The following is a 23,338-nucleotide window of genomic DNA, read 5'->3' as shown; positions in this document are numbered from 1 at the left end:
TACTTGTCAATCTTACTAACTTGAAACGGGTCCAAATGGGAAAACACCACCCACCACCATTACTGTTCGCCAAACCACCAATGCTCACAGGACGGACTCAGGCGTACACATCAAGTACACGTTAAGAAAAAATCCTCTTAATTGTTTATAAACATCACATACACAACACACATTAGTATCAAATTAATAACTCAAACTCCAGAATATATAGACAAGTCTATATGGTTAATAACTTAATATAAATGAAATACATATTTATGAAATTGATAGATTTAATTACAAATATTAATACACACACACTTCGTAATGAATTTGAATTTAAAAAATTACAAAAAGAAATACTTAAATACAACAAATTTAGCCAGCGACCCTCCGCTACTATCCGCATAAAAAAAATACCGTATGGATCACTCTTAATACTTTTTTTCCATTCTCAGACATATTTATATGAATTTACATCAAGATAGTTGGTAAACGGGCAACAAGCTGCGCCGCTACCCCTTTTTGAACTACAGTCCACTTTGGTCCTAATCAAGCCATACTATTCTAAAACAACCCAATTTGAGTGGACCGGTTTTGACCCTCCAGCTTATCTATTGAAGAAATCAGAGTCCATACCAAATCATAAACAAGTAGACTACTCAAAAGTCAAAACTGCACTTCTGTTTTGCTCCATGAAACCAGTTTTCACCTCATGAGATTCACACAGTACCTTTTTATCTTCATATTTCTCTCTTCGTTAAACCAAAAGACGACCGTACTATACACTTCACCTTATTTCGAGTAACAAAACACTTACAGAATCAAACAATAGAATGCGATTTCTTTAACACCATCTGACCAGATTCATCTTTATCAAATAAACTCTCAATTAGCTCGTCCCAACTTCCGCCCGGGGTATGCTTCCTGGACGACTCCACACTGGATCCCTCCCCGTCCTCTGAATCTTGAAACGTGCCATACTGAGACGGTAACACTGCATGCGGCACTGCTAATTTCACAGCCCGTTGCAGTGCAGCCGCATACTCTTCACCGTGTTCTTTCGCTAAAGTTTGCTGTCTTTCCATTTTCTGTTTTGCAGGAATTTCCATTATTGGATCTTTCTCCAACATCAACTGTCACACAACAAGATTAAATCTTTATTTATGACAAATTTAAAACATAGATCATAGTATGCATTATGCAATTACATGGTTTAAGAAAAATGATTGACTACTTGTTTTATTTATGATATGCATTTGAATAGAATAAAGGAATATTGTAAATAAAGATGAATGGTATCAATTTATTTGTAACTAGTGGGGTTGCCTGCGCTACGCGGCGGGTATTCGGACGAGTTCGTTTTGGCTCGTTGCATTCGGTCGGTTTCATTTCGGCTCGTTACGGTTTACACACTTGCTATAACAACCAAAAGAGGAAACATAAAAAATATATGTTATATTAGAGCCAACTCGGTTCCGCACAACGCCTCAGAAATTTGGTTGATTTTGTTTCGGCTCGTTATAATTCTGGCGCTCACTATACCAACTGAAAGAGAAGACCCCCAAAAAGGTTTATCAAATTTGATCAGACTCAGTTTTAAATAAAATTTAGAGAAAAGTGTCCGTATAGTCCCTGTGGTTTGCTCTGTTTTCACCTATAGTCCCTACACTTTTAAAATGAGTGAATTGCAAGTTTTGTCCTTTATCTTTAGGCCATTTTGCAAGTTTTGTCCTTTATGTTTAAATTTGACGAGTTTTGTCCTTTATGTTTGAAAATCAAGCACGTTTTACCCTTTGGGGCAAAACGTGCTTGATTTTTAAGGACAAAACATGCTTGATTTTTTAAACATAAAGGACAAAACATGCTTGATTTTTAAACATAAAGGACAAAACGTGCTTGATATTTAAGGCCCAAAGGGTAAAACGTGCTTGACTTTTAAACATAAAGGACAAAACTCGTCAAATTTAAACATAAAGGACAAAACTTGCAAAATGGCCTAAAGATAAAGAACAAAACTTGCAATTCACTCCTTTTAAAATTATAGCTGTAGTCCTCAACTTTTGCATATTCGTTCTCAGATAGTCCCTAGCGTGAATGTGGGTTTGTATGAAATTTTGTAAAACAACTATTTAAAAAGTTATATAAGGAAAACAAAATATATTTCAACTAATTATGTTATCAAAAAATAACCAATTGAATTAATTGAACAGTAAAACGCCTGTGTCATAAGCGACCTTTTCTTGATTGGCAAAAAAGATGTTGCTAGATAAAAATCATGAAAATTTTTGTGGTGAATATGGAAAACTTAAAAAGTCTATTATATTTGCAACTTCAAAATGTTATAATATATAATATACTTTTCCAAAAAGAATCTTTTGAGAAAGTATGTGTCAAAAAGGTAAAATGGCTACCTATGTCAAATGACTAAGAAGATGCTTAAACATTTGTCACATATCCGAAATACCCTTTTGATAAAGATTAGATATATGAATCTTATGATCCTTAATCCAATTTCATTGATTCTTTGTAATAAAAAAAATGGATGATTTCATGACCAAAACTTCCCAAAAAATGTTTTGTAATTTTAATAGGACAGAGGGAATATTGGATACATATTAAAATATGATTTTCTATTAAACTATATGGATCAAGGTAAGTCAACCAGGATTAACGATTTTCATAGAAGCATATGCGGTTAATATCGGTGATATATCGGTTATCGATCCCCATGTAAAATATCGGTGTCATAGATCGGTCAGAATATCGGTACCGCTATTATCGGCAAAGTTGACCGATATTTGACTGATATATCACCGAATTTCCCGATATCAGTATCTTTCTTCTTAGTTCTACCATTCGTCCGTCTTTCATCTTATTGTTGCTATTAGTGTTTTAAGTCTTATTTATTAATTGTTAGAGTTTTAAGTCTTAATTAGTTCCTACTTGCATCAATTGTTAGTGTTTTGCAAGTTGCAAAAGGTTAATTTGATAATGGTAGGAGAGTATACTGAATTGTTAGTGTTAAATTGCTATATATGTATATATATATATATAGATATATATATAGGGAGAAGATCATGCGAGAACCACCTCTTATTGCTTGAACCGCGAGAACCAATGTGAACACAAAAAAAGGCCTAAAAATAGCTAAAAATCAGACAATTTTTTTTTAATATTTTTTATATAAAAATCGCTACTTTTCGAAGCCAAAAAAAAAAATTTTTTTTTTTTGGCCACTAAAAGTAGCGATTTGAGCATAAAAAATATTTAAAAAAAAATAGATTTTTTTAGGTTTTTTGGGGGTTTAGTTTTTAGCATTTTAGCTTTGGGGGGGGGGGGGGTTAGGTTTTTTTAGCTATTTTAGGTTGTGTTCACATTGGTTCTCGCGGTTCTCACAATAAGGGTGGTTCTCGCATGAGCCCCTCCCTATATATATATATATAAATTCTGCATGATATTAAAATTATTGACATCCCATCGCGATAACCTATATCTCAAATATCAGTCCTTGACCGATATACAATCTTTTACCGCATTAACTAAATAACCAAATAATCAAAGATTAGAAAGGAAAACATACATCTAAAGCCCTTTTGGCTTCCCTTTCTATCCAAATGATGGCGTGATCGGAAGTAGCATTGCAAGAAAGAACTATGTGCTCGAATCTCCCATCTACAGGGACGGCTGTCCTTACAACTGGCGGAAACCTACCACATCTGCAACCACAATTAACACAAATCTTTTCAACACATGTTCTCCGACTAGAACGTCACACATTGAAGAATGTAGGCTAATAATAAAATGGTATAACTGTATAAGTAGCAATTTTATACCTGAAAGGTTTTCTCTCTACGATGTGATAAAGGCGACCCGGTGCGTAAAGCCTCCTTGGATCTTTAATCTTTCTCTCCTCAGATGTGAACGTGTCTTTTACGCATCTTAAGCACAACAAGCACGGCAAACTGTTCAAAGAAAATATTACAATCACTATTAGAAACTCATTATGAAATGAATACTAAGAATAATGACTATAAAATATATTAAATCTGATATTTAGGGCTACAAATGAACTGAAAGCTCAGCGAACTGTTTGTGAACCCTTCGGCGGGAAGTTCATTTGTGTTCCTTCGTTTAATAAATGAACAAACATGAACAAGAAATTTCGTTCGTTAAGTTAAATGAACGACATGAACAGAGGTTGCGTTCGTTCGTTTATGTTCAAGAGTTCATTAGTGTTTTTAATTCATATATTCTATTTAAATACTTTAAAATTTCTGACAAATAAAGTTAATAATGAGTATCAATGTATTAAATATTTTGTACATGAACACTTGTTTGTGTTCGTTTGTTTCCATTTGTGTTTGTGAAAATTAGCTTGTTTTCATTTGTGTTCGTCGCCTAAAGTTAACAAACGAACACGCTCATTTGCTTAACGAACGAACACGAACATAGAATCTCGTTCGGTAAGTGCTCATGAACAGTTCGTGAACACATATATTTCCTTAACAAACGAACATGAACAAGGTCTTGTTCGTGTTCATTCGGTTTGTTTGCAGCCCTACTGATATTACCAGAAAAGTGATTTGAAAATGTCTTCCAAAGGTGTGGCTGTCCGAGGCAAGAAATCATCCTGTTTTAGCAAACACGAGGATTAAAACCTTATCGACCATATTTATAACTTAATTGAATTAAACGATTGAAAAATGAAAATAACTTGCCTGAAGAACAACGGAATTGATGATATCCGCATATCTCACAGCCAAATTCAACGACATGCACCGTGCAGGCGCGATAGCATAACAACGGACTCTTTTTCTGTCGATATTACCCAACTTATGCCGATGTTGCACCACCACCATTGCCATCAATGCCGCCACGCCTGACCCAAGTGAATGACCGGTAAAAGTCAAAGTGTAGTTCGGATAATCATCCAACAGTTTCTTCAACGTGTCGTATTCTGCATCCAACACGACACCCGCTGCTTTCAACAATCCGTTATGAACATACCCGCCGTCAAATTTCCTTTGACCCAACTTATTATCCAACAAAACCGCGTAATCTTTCTGGTTCGCTAAATTAAGGCCTCTAATAGCAAGAACTATATCAGCATGATCATGATCGAGATACAGCAAGTATGGTGGGGCCCGGCGACAAGTATCGTCGTAAGTTCGTTTCAAGATTAACCAATCCGGATTAATCCCATATCCGCCCGGAGGTTCCCAAAGAGGGTTTCTAAGATCATCTTCATACACTGCTAATATATACCTACAAAGCCGAGGGACCGGCTCGAATTCATCAGCAGTCGCCACGCCCCATGTCTCACTGTCGTGGCCTGCGGTATAAAGGCATCGTTTCCACGCCCACCGAGCACATCCGATACAGTATACACATTCTAGCAAAGGGAATCCACACAATATAGACATCGTAGCTTTGTAAATGCAAGAATGTCAATAAAACATCAAGAAAGCCTAACAAACATCAGTCAACACAAACTAGTCAAGTAAATTAATGGAATTTGTTGGGTGCTGGAAGACAAAAACATCTGAGACATATCGTCGAACAGGTGGAATGCAGATAAGTTATTATATCTCTGAAGCATTTGATCGAACAGGTGGAAGGCGGGTCAACTGGGTACCCCAAAATTGAAGTCAAAACGCTGTTTTAACGCGTAAAACTTTCAGAACAACACGAATTGTTCTTCAAAACACATCCAAACGAAGTACCCACTTTAGGGTTACCGATTGGTTGTTTAATTAGCTGAATTCAATCATATGTAGATGACAGATTGAAACCCTGATACAGAACAAAAGAATCTAGGAGTTGAAGAAAACTGAAAAGGGGAATTTGATAATTACTATGGGAATCAAATCAGGAGGTTCGAGCAGCTGGTGGTGAAGAGTGTGTGTGGTCTACCACAAGAACTAAAGTTGTAGTTTCATTTCGTCTTAAATTAACACTCATACTTGTGGTGTGCAGGGATAGGATAGGTGTTTGTTTTCTCTTCCAGTCGTTGTCGTCTCCATAATTTCAAAATTTATATCATCTGTTCTGTAGTGGTAGTTGGAAAAGATTAATTTTTCTCTCTAGAATTACTACATCATATCGTGATTTTCTTCATCAATGAATGGTTTAAACACTTAATCAACGTGTTCTTCAATTTTTGAAGAAACCTAGTTTATTTTTATGCGATTTCCTTTTTTTTTCAATTTAACATAATGCGATGTTACATGAGAAATTGATTGAAGCAAGTACTTCTCTTCTCAAATTTTTTCTATGCAAAATGAAGATATCTATGATTCTAACATTCTCTTGATGTATTCATGCGTTTGGGCAACATTATTGGTTCCAATTTTATTAAGAAATCAGTGGTAAAAAGTTGCACACCAGGTGTTTGACAAAATGTCTCAAAGAAAATTACAAAACAGTTTTCAGTTTAAACTTTCATTTAGAATTGTGTTTACAAAAGAATGAAAAAACATATTTTTTGTGTGTGTGTGTGTGTGTGTTTTTTGTCCATTGCGTTTTACAAAATAATGAAAAACACTGTTTTTTATTGCGTTTACAAAAGAATGAAAAAACACCCTTTTTGTGTGTTTTTTGTCCATTGTGATTTACAAAATAACGAAAAAATACAGTTTTTTGTCCATTGCGTTTTACAAAAGAATGAAAAAACACATTTTTGTGTGTTTTTTGTTCATTGCATTTTAGAAAAAAAAACACTTTATTTTGTGTTTTTAGCCAATTGTGTTTTAGAATAAACACTTTCATTTGTTTTTTAGGCAATTGCATAGAATAAACGCTTTCTTTTGTGTTTTTAGTCTATTGCGTTTTAAAAAAAAAACACTTTCTTTTGTGTTTTTGTCTATTCCGTTTTAGAAAAAACACATTTTTATACATAGAGATTACAAAGCTAATTACAAGGCTTTATTTCTGGGTGTTTACAACTAATTGACAACATTACAAGGGGCAATATCTCATTGCCTAATATATAATATTATGTACGTTATTAGAAATGATATGAAAATGTTTGAAATGTGCAATATTTGATATCTACAAATGTAAACTTGAGTGGCTCATTTGGAATGATATGAAAATGTATAGATCAAATGCAGATCTATATGAATCTGCATTTGATATGATCATATGGGTCTGCTGTAACACCCTGTGTTACCGAAGGTTAAAGTCAAAGCCAATATTGACTTCTTTGACCGTAGTTAGTCTATTTTATGTTTTTACGTTAGTTGTATTATGTGGAGTACTTAATTACAAATCGAATTAATCGAAGTTTATTTATCGACGCGAACCGCTTTACGACTGTGAATAATAGGAAGTAACAATGCAATAAAGTCAATTAATCAATAATCGAGCTAATCTAATCATCATCGAACTCGAGACTCGAATTACGCGAATTTTGGTGTTAATATAAGTGTGTGTGCCTTATGTGTTACTTGTGCGTGTCTACTTTATGCTGTATGTGATAATCAATGGAAACTCGACTCGAAATCAAAACTCAATCGAACTCAATCGAAATCGAATCATGATAATTAGTGGAGAAGAGATAGCGCGAGATATAGATGATTGTATGTTAGATATAGTGGTTGGGATTAAAAGTAATTTGAATAGGAAACTCTATCGTATTTTCATCAATCGCAACCGAAATCGAAATATCAAAAATCGTCGCACCGAACACTCGAACCAGGCAGCTGAACAATCAGGCTCTCAGCCGATCGAACAGCCCAGCCGATCGGACTGCTGTCCGATCGGACAGGCTGTCCGATCGAGATGCCTGGCCGATCGGCCAGCCCTTTCCTCTTTTGGCAGCCTATAAATACCCCTTGTCACTCTTAAACTTTCTACTTTTGGAAACCTCTGACCGACCAGCTCGTGCTCCCCTCTTTTTCTCAGATTTCCTCGATTCCGGTAAGTTTTCGTCCTAAATCTTGTACTTTCTTGATCTACACGCACTCCTACACCTTTCTACCTTTCGAATCTTGATTTCTAACCGTGAAATAATCAAGATTTAAGTGTTCTAGGATGATGTCATCATGGTGTTCTTGAAGAACTTCATGTTTGGCTTCAATCCACCAAGAATCACTTGGATCTAGCCGATTTCCACATAAACAAACAAGGATCTTTCATAGATCTAAACATTTATACAGTGAAAAGGATTGAAAGATGGTTTTCCAGCTTTCTTTCAACACTTTTACACTCAATGCCTTCAAAACTGGTAGGAACGAAACTTGTGCCGACTTGCAAATCATTCCGGTGGTTGCATGACTCAAGATCTGGATTCTATCCATGAGGTTCACCGATCTCGGGTTCAAGATCTGGATTCTATCCATTGGTATCGATAGATCCATGTCGATAATTAACATGCTTCGTTTTCCTCTGTGTACGTGCTGGTTATGCGTAAACTATTTCGAACTCTATTATGCTATTATCAAACTTGTATGCTCACCTTTACATTTTATGTATTGACTTTATTTTAACGTATGTGACAGGTGTTTAAGATGCTTATCTGCTAGGGGGCGAAGCTAGAATAAAAGTCTAGATCATAGTTGTCTGTAGATCTTGCAGCCTGAGTCTCTAGGCATAGATAAACAATATTTATATTTGAAATCTGAGTTGTCGGAACAGAATATTTGACTTGATGTTATCTGTAATAATTTGTTTGCTATTTAAGGTACGGTATGGGACGTATTATATAAATTGAATAGTAATGATAGTTGTTATAGAAACTTCTGGACAATCTGTTTCGCTCAGTGCCATGCCCCGATGATTCCGCCATCGGTTGGGGTGTGACAGATTGGTATCAGAGCCATAACTATAGGGAATTAGGCTAGACTCGACCTAGTCCGGGTCGATGTCTTAGAGACCTAGACTATAGTTAGGAACCAACAGACCGAGCTTTTGTGCTATATGTCCTGCTATCACTCTGTCACACCCCAACCGATGGCGGAATCATCGGGGCATGGCACTGAGCGAAACAGATTGTCCAGAAGTTCCCACAACAACTATCATTACTATTTAGTTTAATTAATACGTCCCATACCGTATCCCAAATAGTAAAACAAATTATTACAGATAACAACTAGTCAAATGTCCTGTTCCGACAACTCAGATTCAAATATAGATAATATAATTGTTCAAATGCCTCTAGAGACTCGATCTGCAAGATCTACAGACAACTATGCTCTAGACGCTTATTCTAAGCTCGCCTTCCTAGCAGATAAGCATCCTAATTGCCTGTCACATACGTTAAAATAAAGTTACATAAAATGTAAAGGTGAGCATACAAGTTTGATAATAGCATATAGAGTTCGAAATAGTTTACGCATAACCAGCACGTACACAGAGGAAAACGAAGCATGTTAATTATCGAAATGGATCTATCGATACCAATGACTGTGGGTTGACTGTCCGAGACAGTTCGCAATACATGATCACCACCGTAATCCATGCAAGTAATTGCCCTTAACAACCCCCGTGTGAATGGGTGCTGTCCAAACTATAGTACTACGTCGTTAAGGCAGGTAGACAGCATTCCACGTGTAAACATAACAACAAGCATTCATTTAGTCACGTAATACATGCAGAACGGTTAGCGTTTAAATAATTGAGTAGTGTGTTCGATTGTGATTTTAGATAAGTAACGTATGTAACACCCAAAAGTGCTAAAGCAAAAAGGGTTCGAGTATACTCACAGCGATTGATTGATGGATTGAAGGGAGCGCTTGAGAGTAGGGTTAGCCTGAATAGTTCGATAGCATAACGATGAGTAACGCGTTAAATGGAAACAAGTGATGATGGGTCGAACAGCCTGGTCGATCGAACTGTAGGTTCGATCGAACGGGTTGTTCGTTCGGTTAGACAGTCCGTTCGGACAGCCTGTTCGATCGGCTGGTAGGCTCGATCGGTTGGACTGTTCGAGTGGATTGTTTCTTCCTTTGAGTAGGATGTGTTTGTGTATGATGGCTTGTCCTTTTGAAATTTTCGTTGTAGTATTTGAGAACACTGAAATGTCCTTGCCTTTCAGGTCGATCGATCGAACGGCCTGTTCGATCGGCTGGCTTAACCGATCGGTTAGGTACTTCAGAATGGGTCCTTAGTGGGATGTCACTTGATCGGATGGCATGTTCGATCGGGTGGCACTCCAATACGTCGAACGAGTTGAAAATCGCTTAAGGGTTGAAGCATAGTATCTCATGATCTGAAGAGTAATTCAACCCAAACCGTAGTTCGATCGAACATCACTTCGTTCAATACTATCCTTCATGAAATTGTCAAGTGTGGGGCCATGTGCTAGCCGATCGGCTGGCCTGGTCGATCGGCTGACATGTCCGATCGGTTGGGCTGTTCGTTCGAACAACCTGTTTGATCGGTCAGCATTCTGACCTGGTCGGCCTGTTCGTCTAACACTTGGCTGTTCTGATTGTTTGACGTTATATCGAGGTATTTTGACAACGAGCTGAACCATGGCACCTTCGTTCTTACTTGTTTCCCCCGCTCGGACAGGAATCACCCAATGTCCGGCCGGTGAACGATTCAGAACGGTAGTTTAACGTTTACCCGAGATCGGTGAACCTCGCAGATAGAATCCGAATCTTGAACCACACAACCATTAGAATGATTAGTGAGTTGGCTCAAGCCCCGTTTCTACCGGTTTGAAGGCATTGAGTGTAAAAGAGTTGAAAGAAAGTTGAAAATCCTTCTTTCAATCCTTCACACCATGTAAATGTTCAGATCTGTGATAGATCTTAGTTTGTTTATGTGGAAATCGGCTAGATTCAAGTGATTCTTGGTGGATTGAGGCCAATACATGAAGTTCTTGAAGAACTCCATGATGACATCATCCTAGAACACTTAGATCTTGATGATTTCACGGTTAGAAATCAAGATTTGAAAGATAGAAAGGTGAAGAAGTGTGCATAGATCAAAAACGTACAAGATTTAGGATGAAATCTTACTGGGATTGGGAGAAATCTGAGAAATAGTAAAGAACACGAGCTGGTCGGTTAGAGGGTTTCCAAAAGTGGAAAGAATGACAATGACAGGCCTATTTATAGGCTTCCAAAAAGGGAAAGAGCTAGCCGATCGGCCAGGCATCCCGATCGGAGAGCCTGCTCGATCGGACAGTCCGTCCGATCGGCTGGGCTATTCGATCGGCTAAGAGCCTGATCGACCCACAACCTGCTTTGAGTGTTCGGTGCGACGATTTCTGATATTTTGATTCCGATTGAAGACGATACGAATATGATAGAGTTTCCTATTCAAATTACTTTTAGTCCCAACCACTATATCTATATACAAGCATCTATATTTCACATTATCCTTTCACTACCATTCATCATAATTCGATTTCGATTGAGCTTCGAGTTTCGATTCGATTGATCACCACACATAACATAAAGTAAGCACGCACATGTAACACGTAAGGCACACACACACGTAATATAACACCAAATTCGCATAGTTCGAGTTTCAAGTTCGATTGATGATTCGATTAGCTTGATTATTGATTGATTAACTTTATCGCATTGCTACTTCCTACTATTCACAGTCGTAAAGCGTTTCGCGTCGATTAAACATTCGATTACTTCGATTCTTTTGATTAATAACACTTACTCCACATAATACAACTAACAACACACAATTTAGACTAGATACAGTCAAAGAAGTCAAACTTGACTTTGACTTTGACTTTGACATTCGGTAACACGGGGTGTTACAGCCTCCCCTTGTTTAGGGAATTTCGTCCCGAAATTAGGTTGAAAGCTGCACAGCACCGTGAATGATCTTACCAATTTCTCGCTTCAGATCTTCATTTGAACAACTGCGGGTACTTAGCCTTCATGTCGCTTTCGAGTTCCCAAGTAAACTCCGCGCCTCGTTTGCCTTCCAATCGGACTTTCACGATAGGGATGCGCGAGCGTCTGAGTTGCTTGGTTTGGCGATCCATGATTTCGACAGGCTTTTCAACGAAATGCAGCGTTTCGTTGACTTGAAGGTCGTCGAGAGGCATAATCAGATCATGACCAGCTAGGCATTTTCGGAGGTTTGACACATGGAAAGTTGGGTGGACGTTACTTAGTTCCTCCAGTAGTTCGAGTCTGTAGGCGACTTTGCCGATCCTTTCCAGAATCTTAAAAGGTCCAACATATCGAGGCGCTAGTTTCCCTTTCTTGCCGAATCTGACCACACCCTTCCAAGGTGATACCTTTAGGAGTACATAGTCGCCAACGTCAAATTCAAGGGGCTTGCGTCTTCTATCGGCGTAACTTTTCTGTCTATCCCGGGCTTTCGACAAGTTGTCTCGAATCTGGAGGATTTTGTCAGTTGTCTCTTGTAGTAGCTCGGGACCGGTTAGTTGCGAATGACCGATCTCGTGCCACACAATAGGTGAACGACATCTTCTTCCGTATAAGGCCTCGAATGGTGCCATTTGGATGCTGGCATGATAACTGTTGTTGTACGAGAATTCGACTAACGGTAGGTATTTGTTCCAACTACCACCGAAGTCTACGTCACACGCGCGGAGCATGTCTTCAAGAGTACGAATCGTTCTTTCAGTCTGTCCGTCGGTTTGAGGATAGAATGCGGTACTCAGGTTAAGCATCGTACCAAGAGCTGCTTGAAACGTTTGCCACAATCGCGAGGTAAACCGAGCGTCACGGTCTGAAATGATGTCACGAGGCGTACCATGATTACAAATGATCTTGTCGGTGTAGATTCGGGCCAGTCGTTCTACCTTGTAGTCTTCCCGTATTGGCAAAAAGTGGGCTGATTTGGTCAGACGATCAACTATAACCCAAATGTTGTCGTGACCTGATGGCGTGGGCGGAAGTTTGGTTATGAAATCCATAGCTATACTCTCCCACTTCCATATGGGGATTGGAGGTTGTTCGAGTAAGCCAGAAGGTCGTTGATGTTCAGCCTTAACTCTCGCACAAGTCAGGCAACTTCCAACATAAAGAGCAATATCTCGTTTCATGCCCAACCACCAGTACTTGTAGCGAAGATCCTGGTACATTTTATCGGCACCGGGATGAATAGAATATCGGGATTTGTGAGCTTCGTTCATTATAATCTTTCGTAAATAGGTCCGCTTAGGGATCCAAATTCGGTCCAGATTATAGAAAATCCCATTTGCTTTGCTTACCAGCTGAGCTCCATCGTGATAAATCCTCTCTTTCTTCAAGGTACGTTCATTGAAACAAGCATGTTGGGCTTCGCGGATGAGGGTTTCGAGGTTATGCTGGGCTTGGGTATTGCGAATACTGAGCAAATAACTCCGTCTGCTGAGTGCGTCAGCAACAACATTTGCTTTGCCTGGGTGATAACGAATCTCACAGTCGTAGTCGTTAAGAAGTTCTACCCATTGGCGTTGACGCATGTTAAGTTCTTTCTGATTAAAGATGTGTTGTAAACTCCTGTGATCGGTGAAGATCGTACACTTGGTACCGTACAGGTAGTGTCGCCAAATCTTCAATGCAAAAACAACTGCGCCTAGCTCGAGATCATGGGTTGTATAGTTCTTCTCGTGGATTTTGAGCTGACGAGATGCGTAAGCTATAACCTTGTCCCGTTGCATGAGAACACAGCCAAGACCAAGGTTGGAAGCATCACAATAGACAATGAAATCATTGTTTCCGTCGGGCAATGTGAGAACAGGAGCATTGCAAAGCATATGCTTGAGGGTGCGAAAAGCAGACTCTTGTTCGGTTCCCCAAACAAAAGGCTTGTCTTTATGAGTAAGGGCGGTAAGCGGCACAGCGATCTTAGAGAATCCTTCGATAAATCGTCGATAATAGCCCGCTAGTCCGAGAAAAGAACGAACTTCAGACGGGTTTTTAGGCGTAATCCAGCTCTTAACTGCTTCAATCTTCGCGGGATCGACATGAATACCTTGACTATTAACGATGTGACCCAGAAACTGAACCTCCTCCAGCCAGAATTCGCACTTGGAGAACTTGGCATAGAGTTGATTCCCCTGGAGTAGTTCGAGAACCAAACGTAGATGTTGCGCGTGTTCGGCTTTTGACTTGGAATAGATCAAGACATCTTCGATGAACACGATGACGAAACAACCTAGAAATGGCTTACACACGCTGTTCATCAGATCCATGAAAATCGCTGGTGCATTGGTTAAACCAAAAGGCATAACAACGAATTCATAGTGGCCGTATCGAGTTCGAAAAGCGGTTTTAGGGATGTCTTCCTCTTGAATGCGCAATTGATGGTAACCTGAACGTAGATCGATCTTCGAAAACACTTGGCACCTTGCAGCTGATCAAATAAGTCATCGATTCGAGGTAGAGGGTAACGATTCTTGATGGTTAACTTATTCAACTCCCGATAGTCGATGCACATCCTGAACGACCCATCATTCTTTTTAACGAAAAGGACTGGTGCGCCCCAAGGAGAGGTGCTCGGGCGAATAAAGCCTTTTTCAAGTAACTCCTGGAGTTGGTTCGAAAGTTCCTGCATCTCGGATGGAGCGAGTCGATATGGAGCTTTGGCTACGGGATTAGCTCCAGGAATGAGGTCGATACGAAAGTCGACATCAGGACTCGGCGGGAGTCCCGGAAGATCATCAGGGAACACCTGAGGAAATTCACGAACCACTGGAACGTCTTTGACTTCGGCCTTCCTTTTCTTTTCCTTTTCCGCTACTACAATGTTGGCCAAGAACGCTCTGTGTTCCTTGCGGAGATACTTGCCAACTTGGATGCATGACATGAGCTTGAGACCTTTCGAAGCTGTTTCACCGTACACACATAATAGGTCTCCATTCGCGAGCGAGAATCGAATCATCTTATCAAAACACACAACTTCAGCATGGTTTTCGCGAAGAAAGTCCATGCCTACTATGACATCGAAACTTTCGAGCTGCATTGGAATAAGGTCAATATGGAAGATATGATTGTTGAGCTCGAGGGTACAATCACGGAGAACAGAGTTAACGGCGACAGTTCTTCCAATAGCGACTTCGACTTCGAATGACGAGGGGAAATAAGAGCGCTTATGACTAAGGGGCTTCTCGAATTCAAACGACACAAAGCAGTTATCGGCTCCAGTATCAAACAAACACGATGCATAAATACCATTCACAAGGAACGTACCATTAACCATGTTGTTGTCATCCTGAGCTTAACGGGCGTTGATGTTGAAGGTTCTGGCACATGCTGCTTGTTGCTGCTGCTGAGGCTGCTGCTGCTGCTGGGGCTCTTGTTTCACTACCCTGTTTGGGCACATGTTTGCAAAGTGGTTAGGGTCACCACATGCAAAGCAGACTCGAGCATTGACCGCGGGTGCTTGAGCTGCGGGTTGGCCTTGAGGGGCTGGGAGTAGAGCTTGATGAGCGGCGGCAGGAGCTGCGGTGTTACGGGGACCATAGCGACAGTTCGTAGTCAAATGACCGTAGAGGTTGCAGTGAGCGCAGAAACGACAGGCGATTCCCACCGGATGATGATATGAGCATGTCGGGCAGAGCGGGTGGGGACCTGTGTAAGCATGCTTTGCTGGCGGTGCATTGGTCACTGGAGCTGGTCAGTGATGAGACTGCTGCTGGGCCTGTACGGCTTGCAGAGGAGCAGCAGTTGTTGTGACAGCGCAGTTCTTGTTGCTGGAGCTGCTATTGTTGTGCTTCTTCTTTCGGCGTGATGACTTGGATGGTTAAGCAGTGGAGTCGGCGGTCGGTGCAGTAGTAGCTTGATGCAGAGACTTGGATGGCTTATCCCAGAAACCAGCTTTTACTCGCTTGTCATTGATCTCGGCGGCAAGCAAGTAAGTCTCCTCAATTGATGATGTCTTGGCGGCGTGAACAAAGTCGGCAACACAATCAGATAGAGCTCGAATGTACTTCTTGATGGCCATGTCTAGCGTCTTGACATGATCGGGACAGATAATGCTAAGCTGCTTGAAGCGAGCAGTTAAAGCAGCGTTGTCTCCGTCCTTCTGCTTGATGTTCCAAAACTTGTCCTCCAGCTTTTGGCGTTCATGGGGAGAGCCGAATTCGTTCATCATGATGGCCTTCAGCTCTTCCCAAGTCAGCTCATAAGCTGCATCATTCCCGCGTTTGTTTCGTTCGGCCGTCCACCAGTCTAGAGCTCGGGACTGGAAGACGCCGGTCACATTTAGGGTACGGAGATTTTCAGGACAGCCGCTTTGGCGCAGAATGACTTCAACCGAATCAAACCATTGAAACATGGCGGTAGGGCCATCTTCTCCGGTAAACTCTTTTGGTTCGCATGCCTTGAACTGTTTGAAACTGAAAACGGTCTTGTTAGCATCTTTAGGAGCATCGGTTCGCGACTCCTCAGATGATTTGCTGACGTTTTCATACACCTCGCTTACAGCTTTTGCCACTTGCTTGGCGATGATAGCAGCGAGATGCTTGTCTCTCTTTTCTTGGCGAGTAAGAGGGGTACGGTGTCCAAATGATGACATGGTCTGCAACAGACATTCTCGTAGGTCTCAGACACAACAAATCGGATCTCACCTCACACGTCTAGTACTTACTAGAGCTTAGGAACACGATAAGGCATGAATCACATAAACACATAGGCACAAAACCACAGATTCACGTAATCACAGTAGCACAGAAGCACATAGAGCACAGAATCACAAAAGCACATAAACACATAGGCATTTAATCACAGATGCAGTTAATGTCACGTAATTCTCCTATCCGCACACAGTAGCACATATAGTATCCTGACTGCGTCTAAGTTTTACGAGTTATTCGAATATAGCGATCGCGAGTAGCATATCGAGTTAGTATGGTATAGTCGTATAGCATGTCGAGTGGTATAGTATATTCGTAGCATAATATTGTCTAAAATTGCAGCGACTTGTTAGCGTCTTGAGATAGAATAGCAATACAAGTCGTGTGTGTCGATCGAAGTGATGGCAAAATCGAATAATCCTCCAAAAATTCAAACACATAACAGGTAAGTACACATAAAGCACATAAAATCGATAAATGATCTGAGTAAGCAATTACGGGCTCAGGATCGAAACACATAAAATCGAGAGATAGATTGTCTGCGGCTATTAGACGTCGACTACCCAAAGCGATTCAACTATTCACAATAGACTTGTCGTCACATTTCGACTTTCAGGTTCGTGTTTCTACCTCGATTCTTGGGCATTCAACACGCATTCCCTAGGTCATACTCGCGATTTCAGGTCGTTAGAGTCCGTCGAGGCTTTGGTGAGATAAAATAAAAAATCTGAAACAAGTTGTCAAGGTTAGGGTTTCACCCCTAACTTAGCAACTTCTTCCTTGTTTTAGTAAAATTTGAGGAGATTATTCATCAAAATATGGGATTCAATCCTGATTTGGTATAATTCTCCTCGCTGGTTCTGAAAAATTAATGAAGAAATCATTGATGAATTGATAAAATCAGCATTAACCAAGCAATTTAGTCGAGAGTTTGCGGTTTTCACACCTAATCCTGACTAAATCGCTTGATTCTATTTGAAAATTCGAGTGCAGTGATAGCGAGAAATAGATGGGTATAGCACATAAGCTTGGTCTGTTGGTTCCTAACAATAGTCTAGGTCTCTAAGACAGCGACTCGGACTAGGTCGTGTCTTGCCTAATTCCCTATAGTTATGGCTCTGATACCAATCTGTCACACCCCAACCGATGGCGGAATCATCGGGGCATGGCACTGAGCGAAACAGATTGTCCAGAAGTTCCCACAACAACTATCATTACTATTTAGTTTAATTAATACGTCCCATACCGTATCCCAAATAGTAAAACAAATTATTACAGATAACAACTAGTCAAATGTCCTGTTCCGACAACTCAGATTCAAATATAGATAATATAATTGTTCAAATGCCTCTAGAGACTCGATCTGCAAGATCTACAGACAACTATGCTCTAGACGCTTATTCTAAGCTCGCCTTCCTAGCAGATAAGCATCCTAATTGCCTATCACATACGTTAAAATAAAGTCAATACATAAAATGTAAAGGTGAGCATACAAGTTTGATAATAGCATAAAGAGTTCGAAATAGTTTACGCATAACCAGCACGTACACAGAGGAAAACGAAGCATGTTAATTATCGACATGGATCTATCGATACCAATGACTGCGGGTTGACTGTCCGAGACAGTTCGCAATACATGATTACCACCGTAATCCATGCAAGTAATTGTCCTTAACAACCCCCGTGTGAACGGGTGCTGAGTCCAAACTATAGTACTACGTCGTTAAGGCAGGTAGACAGCATTCCACGTGTAAACATAACAACAAGCATTCATTTAGTCACGTAATACATGCAGAACGGTTAGCGTTTAAATAATTGAGTAGTGTGTTCGATTGTGATTTTAGATAAGTAACGTATGTAACACCCAAAAGTGCTAAAGCAAAAAGGGTTCGAGTATACTCACAGCGATTGATTGATGGATTGAAGGGAGCGCTTGAGAGTAGGGTTAGCCTGAATAGTTCGATAGCATAACGATGAGTAACGCGTTAAATGGAAACAAGTGATGATGGGTCGAACAGCCTGGTCGATCGAACAGGTTGTTCATTCGGTTAGACAGTCCGTTCGGACAGTTCGAGTGGATTGTTTCTTCCTTTGAGTAGGATGTGTTTGTGTATGATGGCTTGTCCTTTTGAAGTTTTCGTTGTAGTATTTGAGAACATTGAAGTGTCCTTACCTTTCAGGTCGATTGATCGAACGGCCTGTTCGATCGGCCGGCTTAACCGATCGGTTAGGTACTTCAGAATGGGTCCTTAGTGGGATGTCACTTGATCGGACGGCATGTTCGATCGGGTGGCACGCCAATACGTCAAATGAGTTGAAAATCGCTTAAGGGTTGAAGCATAGTATCTCATGATCCGAAGAGTAATTCAACCAAAACCGTAGTTCGATCGAACATCACTTCGTTCAATTCTATACTTCATGAAATTGTCAAAGTGTGGGGCCATGTGCTAGCCGATCGGCTGACCTGGTCGATCGGCTGACATGTCCATCGGTTGGGCTGTTCGTTCGAACAGTCTGTTCGATCGGTCAGCATTCTGACCTGGTCGGCCTGTTCATCTAACACTTGGCTGTTCTGATTGTTTGATGTTATATCGAAGTATTTTGACAACGAGCTGAACCATGGAACCTTTGTTCTTACTTGTTTCCCCTGCTCGGACAGGAATCACCCAATGTCCGGCCGGTGAACGGTTCAGAACGGTAGTTTAACGTTTACCCGAGATCGGTGAACCTCGCAGATAGAATCCGAATCTTGAACCACACAACCATTAGAATGATTTGTGAGTTGGCTCAAGCCCCGTTTCTACCGGTTTGAAGGCATTGAGTGTAAAAGAGTTGAAAGAAAGTTGAAAATCCTTCTTTCAATCCTTCACACCATGTAAATGTTCAGATATGTGATAGATCTTAGTTTGTTTATGTGGAAATCGGCTAGATTCAAGTGATTCTTGGTGGATTGAGGCCAATACATGAAGTTCTTGAAGAACTCCTTGATGACATCATCCTAGAACACTTAGATCTTGATGATTTCACGGTTAGAAATCAAGATTTGAAAGACAGAAAGGTGAAGAAGTGTGCATAGATCAAAAACGTACAAGATTTAGGATGAAATCTTACCGGGATTGGGAGAAATCTGAGAAATAGTGAAGAACACGAGCTGGTCGGTTAGAGGGTTTCCAAAAGTGGAAAGAATGACAATGACAGGCCTATTTATAGGCTTCTAAAAAGGGAAAGAGCTAGCCGATCGGACAGCCTGCTCGATCGGACAGTCAGTCCGATCGGCTGGGCTGTTCGATCGGCTAGGAGCCTGATCGACCCACAGCCTGCTTTGAGTGTTCGGTGCAATGATTTCTGATATTTCGATTCCTATTGAAGACGATACGAATACGATAGAGTTTCCTGTAGGATCGTGTTCTCGACCTAACGAGTCGTTCAGAGGCGTTTTCCTAAGTTTCAGATGCGGAATAATAAGAAACGTAGGTAGAAATAGCTTGTTCTTCACTTTAATCTACTGTTGTATTGATATATCAACGTTTACAGCTCAAACGTCACACCGGCAGCACCTCGGTATGGAAATCACAAAAGTTACAAATGAATTCGCTTCAATGGTATATATAGTGATCAGGTTTCGCTTGAAGTGACATGTTCACACAAGCGAAACCTTATGTGAACACTCAAGCGAAACCAATCACTTGATATACAAGCGAAACCTTCTAAGACCATTTAAGCGAAACCTTCTCCTAAACACATACATTCTCCTATTTTCTCGTATATTGAGCCCTAATCTATACAAAACAATATATGACTTGATCCAAGACGAAATCAACAGATGTAGTGCACCAACAGACTCCCCCTCAGATGTTGATGGAGTCGTTCATCACCATGCTGTGACTTCACATCTTTTGTCTTGATCAGTCTCTGGGCTTTTTTCTTTTCACCAACAGACTCTTCTTACTCTCATTCTGCTCAGGTATCTTTAGACTCCCCCTCTCGATTTGCTGGCATTCCTTTGTTCTTCAGCAACATCTTCAGGATCGTTGTCTGGCCTATACAGGATTTCAGGATTGATCAGCCTGACTCAAACATAGGTTTTCAGGAATCGAAACCTGGCTAAAACCTGCACATTCTTAACCCAGCAATAAGATTTCTAAATTTAACATTTAAGTGCACCAACACTAACTCACTCTCATAACATATGTACCAACTACAATTCTCCCTCAAATCATTTGCATATGATGAATCACTTGTTGATTTGAAAACTATGTTATAACAATTTTACACTCTTCCCCAAACAACAATGTCATCATGTTTAGCACTCGGAATTTTGAAAATTAGCTTTCCAACATCAGTTGTCGAAAATCTTTTTGATTTTTTTTTAAAAAATATTTATGCTAAAACACACACAAAATCTTTTTGGATTTTTGTCATAACGAAACATGTAATGCAGTAAAGAAATATTTACAGACAATATTTTTGTGAGTTCGTGTAAGAGGATCATATCAGTTTTAAAACATGTCACTAACACCGTTAAGCTTGATTTCATTTTCAGTTCTAAACAATTCACCTAGATTGTCAGTATATCGGTCCACTGAAATTTTCACACAAAGTTCAATTGATCCGAGATACGATATTAATGTCTTAGATACTAGCTTATTCTTGTGTCTCACTACTTGAATATACTCCCGTATCCAGATCCCAATATTCAGTCTTACAGGTGAGTATACCACAGCTGATATCTGTATAGGGGTTAGATGCGAGGGCCGTGAGAGCTCAGGTCGATATTTCCGTATACGCAGAGAGATGACGGCTTCGACTTTTCGGTGTGTCCCTTTTAGAGGATCTTTTTGTTTCAACAGCAGCGACTATCAATTTTATTGTTTCATCAGCATGCTAAGGGCGAAGCTATGTTTCAAGCTTTTGCGGAAAGCATTATCCGGGGACTAGGTCAGTACTTCCATACAGCAGATGTCCCGGGATAATACCCCAGATATCACTGAGCATAAAGACCTAGTATCTCAGAATAAGGGACCTTTCAAACAAGATTTCAGGGGTTACCTATATATCCAAGCTTGTGTTAACCCACAGAACAAGCAAGTTTGAAATTAGGTTTATATCTCGTCACAATCTACTAAATGTGTAAAAACCTACTGGCATATCCGCAGTGAGATTGTTTATCACATTTTTAACTCTCCAATTCTTTAGCATGTTGTGACAGTACACTGATGTACTATCATTTCCTCTTTTTCACAACGAAACTCTTTTTTGAATTTATCATGTTTTTGGCTTTTTCAAATTTTCTAATGTTTTTGGATTTTCAGAAATTTCTACTCCCCCTAAAAGGCAAACACATTAAAGAAATTTGAAAACTATCTAAGCTCTTGACCCACTTGAAGACAATTCAAAACAAACTATACAAAAACTAGACAACTGACATCGAATCACATCAAATCGCCATTCACTCGGCATAAACAATCTGAACTCCCCCTCTCACAAACCATTTTCTCATTTAGATCTCAAAACACTTAAGTTTGTTTTAATCAAAATGATTTTTCCGGAAAATGAGTTTGGTTTTACCACTTGTAGGTTAGCATCCTATTCGGGGATGTGGTTCATCATCTTGTCTATTTTAACCATATTTAGTAAATCAAGTACAATTTAATGTCCCTGATTTACCATTCACAGTTCACAAACCTCTTGTACCATTTGTAAAAATTTCCACTTGTAGGTACAATCAATCAATACCAATACCACTTGTAGATATGGTAAACCAATACCACATGTAGGAATGTTACGTCTACATGTTATCCATCAAAGTGCCGATTCCTGCTTCGCACTTACCAACCTGGAAGCTCCGGCGTAGTCCTTCAACCTGCAAACATCAAATACTATTCAAAATTTTTCAAACAAACTTTTAAACACTAGAATGATGCCGATTCCTGATCCACGATATAAACTTGGGATCTCCGGCATAGTCCTTCGACTATCATGGAAAACAAACTTCCATCCAAGTCTTTTCAGACTTGATGGTTTTCAATTCTTGCTCAGTGGGGTTGTATGTTGCCTTTTTGGTAGCATAAAAATCTTTTACCCCCTTTGCTTTTCCACTCAACATTTTCCCAAAAATCTTTTTAACATTCCCGTTGAATGTTTTCTCGACATCAAAATCCTTTTTCTCATTGTAAAACTGATTTGAAATCTCTGTTTTACCAACTTTCTTTTTAATCTCCTCAAATTTCAGCGATGGAAAATCATCATCATTTACTGAAATTTTCTCCTCAACTTGTGGCGCTTCTGGCTTTGTGGAACCAGATTCATCGCCGACATTCACATCAACCTTCTTAGCAACCCACACTTGGTTGTCTTTTCCTTTCTTTTCATACCTATTCTTCTTTGAACATTCACCAACTTCGTATGTTGAATTTTCAAAAACTTTAAGTTTTTCAGTTGGTGGTTCAATATCAACAACTTCTTCTTTTAGTTTCTGAGAAACTCCCTGTTTTGTTTTGGCATTTTTTGTACAATTCCATGCAATGTGACCAGCTTCATTGCACTTGTAACAGGTACGATTCTCTCTTGGATGAAACACTCCAGTTCCATTCCTTCTCTTCTCAGCAAGAAACTCCTGGTTCGATTGTTTCCAGAATGGTTTCTTCTGTTCCTCATTTGAGCTTCCACCTGACACAAATTCAGTTTTTGTTTTAGAATTTTTCTCATTTTTATCATTTTCTAGTGGAACAAAACCTAAACCTTTCTTTTTGTAGCTACGATTTTGGTTAGGTTTCTTTTGAAAACCAGGACCAGAATTGTAACCCTTTTTCTTGTTTAGACGTTGTTGAACTCTTGAAGTATATTTTT

General features: G+C 39.8%; 1 protein-coding gene across 1 annotated transcript; it reads right to left on the bottom strand.

The window, feature by feature from the left end:
- Positions 1-405: 405 nt before the first annotated feature.
- Positions 406-5,998, bottom strand: LOC110878201. Its single transcript, XM_022126473.2, has 5 exons — positions 4,701-5,998; positions 4,554-4,612; positions 3,816-3,944; positions 3,563-3,698; positions 406-1,115 (listed from the first exon to the last, which is right to left on the bottom strand). Exons 1-5 carry the CDS (start codon positions 5,403-5,405, stop codon positions 804-806), a joined length of 1,341 nt encoding a protein of 446 aa, XP_021982165.1. The 5' UTR covers positions 5,406-5,998; the 3' UTR covers positions 406-803.
- Positions 5,999-23,338: the final 17,340 nt, after the last annotated feature.

The sequence above is a fragment of the Helianthus annuus genome, chromosome 9 (assembly GCF_002127325.2).
Source record: "Helianthus annuus cultivar XRQ/B chromosome 9, HanXRQr2.0-SUNRISE, whole genome shotgun sequence".
Lineage (NCBI taxonomy): Eukaryota > Viridiplantae > Streptophyta > Magnoliopsida > Asterales > Asteraceae > Helianthus > Helianthus annuus.
The sequence above is the reverse complement of the archived record's forward strand: the minus strand, read 5'-3'. Positions and strand labels throughout refer to the sequence as shown.

Bases quoted from the DNA above. Each gene is read 5' to 3' on its own strand.
- LOC110878201 (XM_022126473.2), bottom strand. From the start codon at position 5,405: ATGTCTATATTGTGTGGATTCCCTTTGCTAGAATGTGTATACTGTATC. The intron at 3,945-4,553 runs GTAATATCAGTA...TTCTTTGAACAG, and splicing joins ATTTTCAAATCACTTTTCTG to TTTGCCGTGCTTGTTGTGCT. The intron at 3,699-3,815 runs GTATAAAATTGC...TTGTGGTTGCAG, and splicing joins GTAGAGAGAAAACCTTTCAG to ATGTGGTAGGTTTCCGCCAG.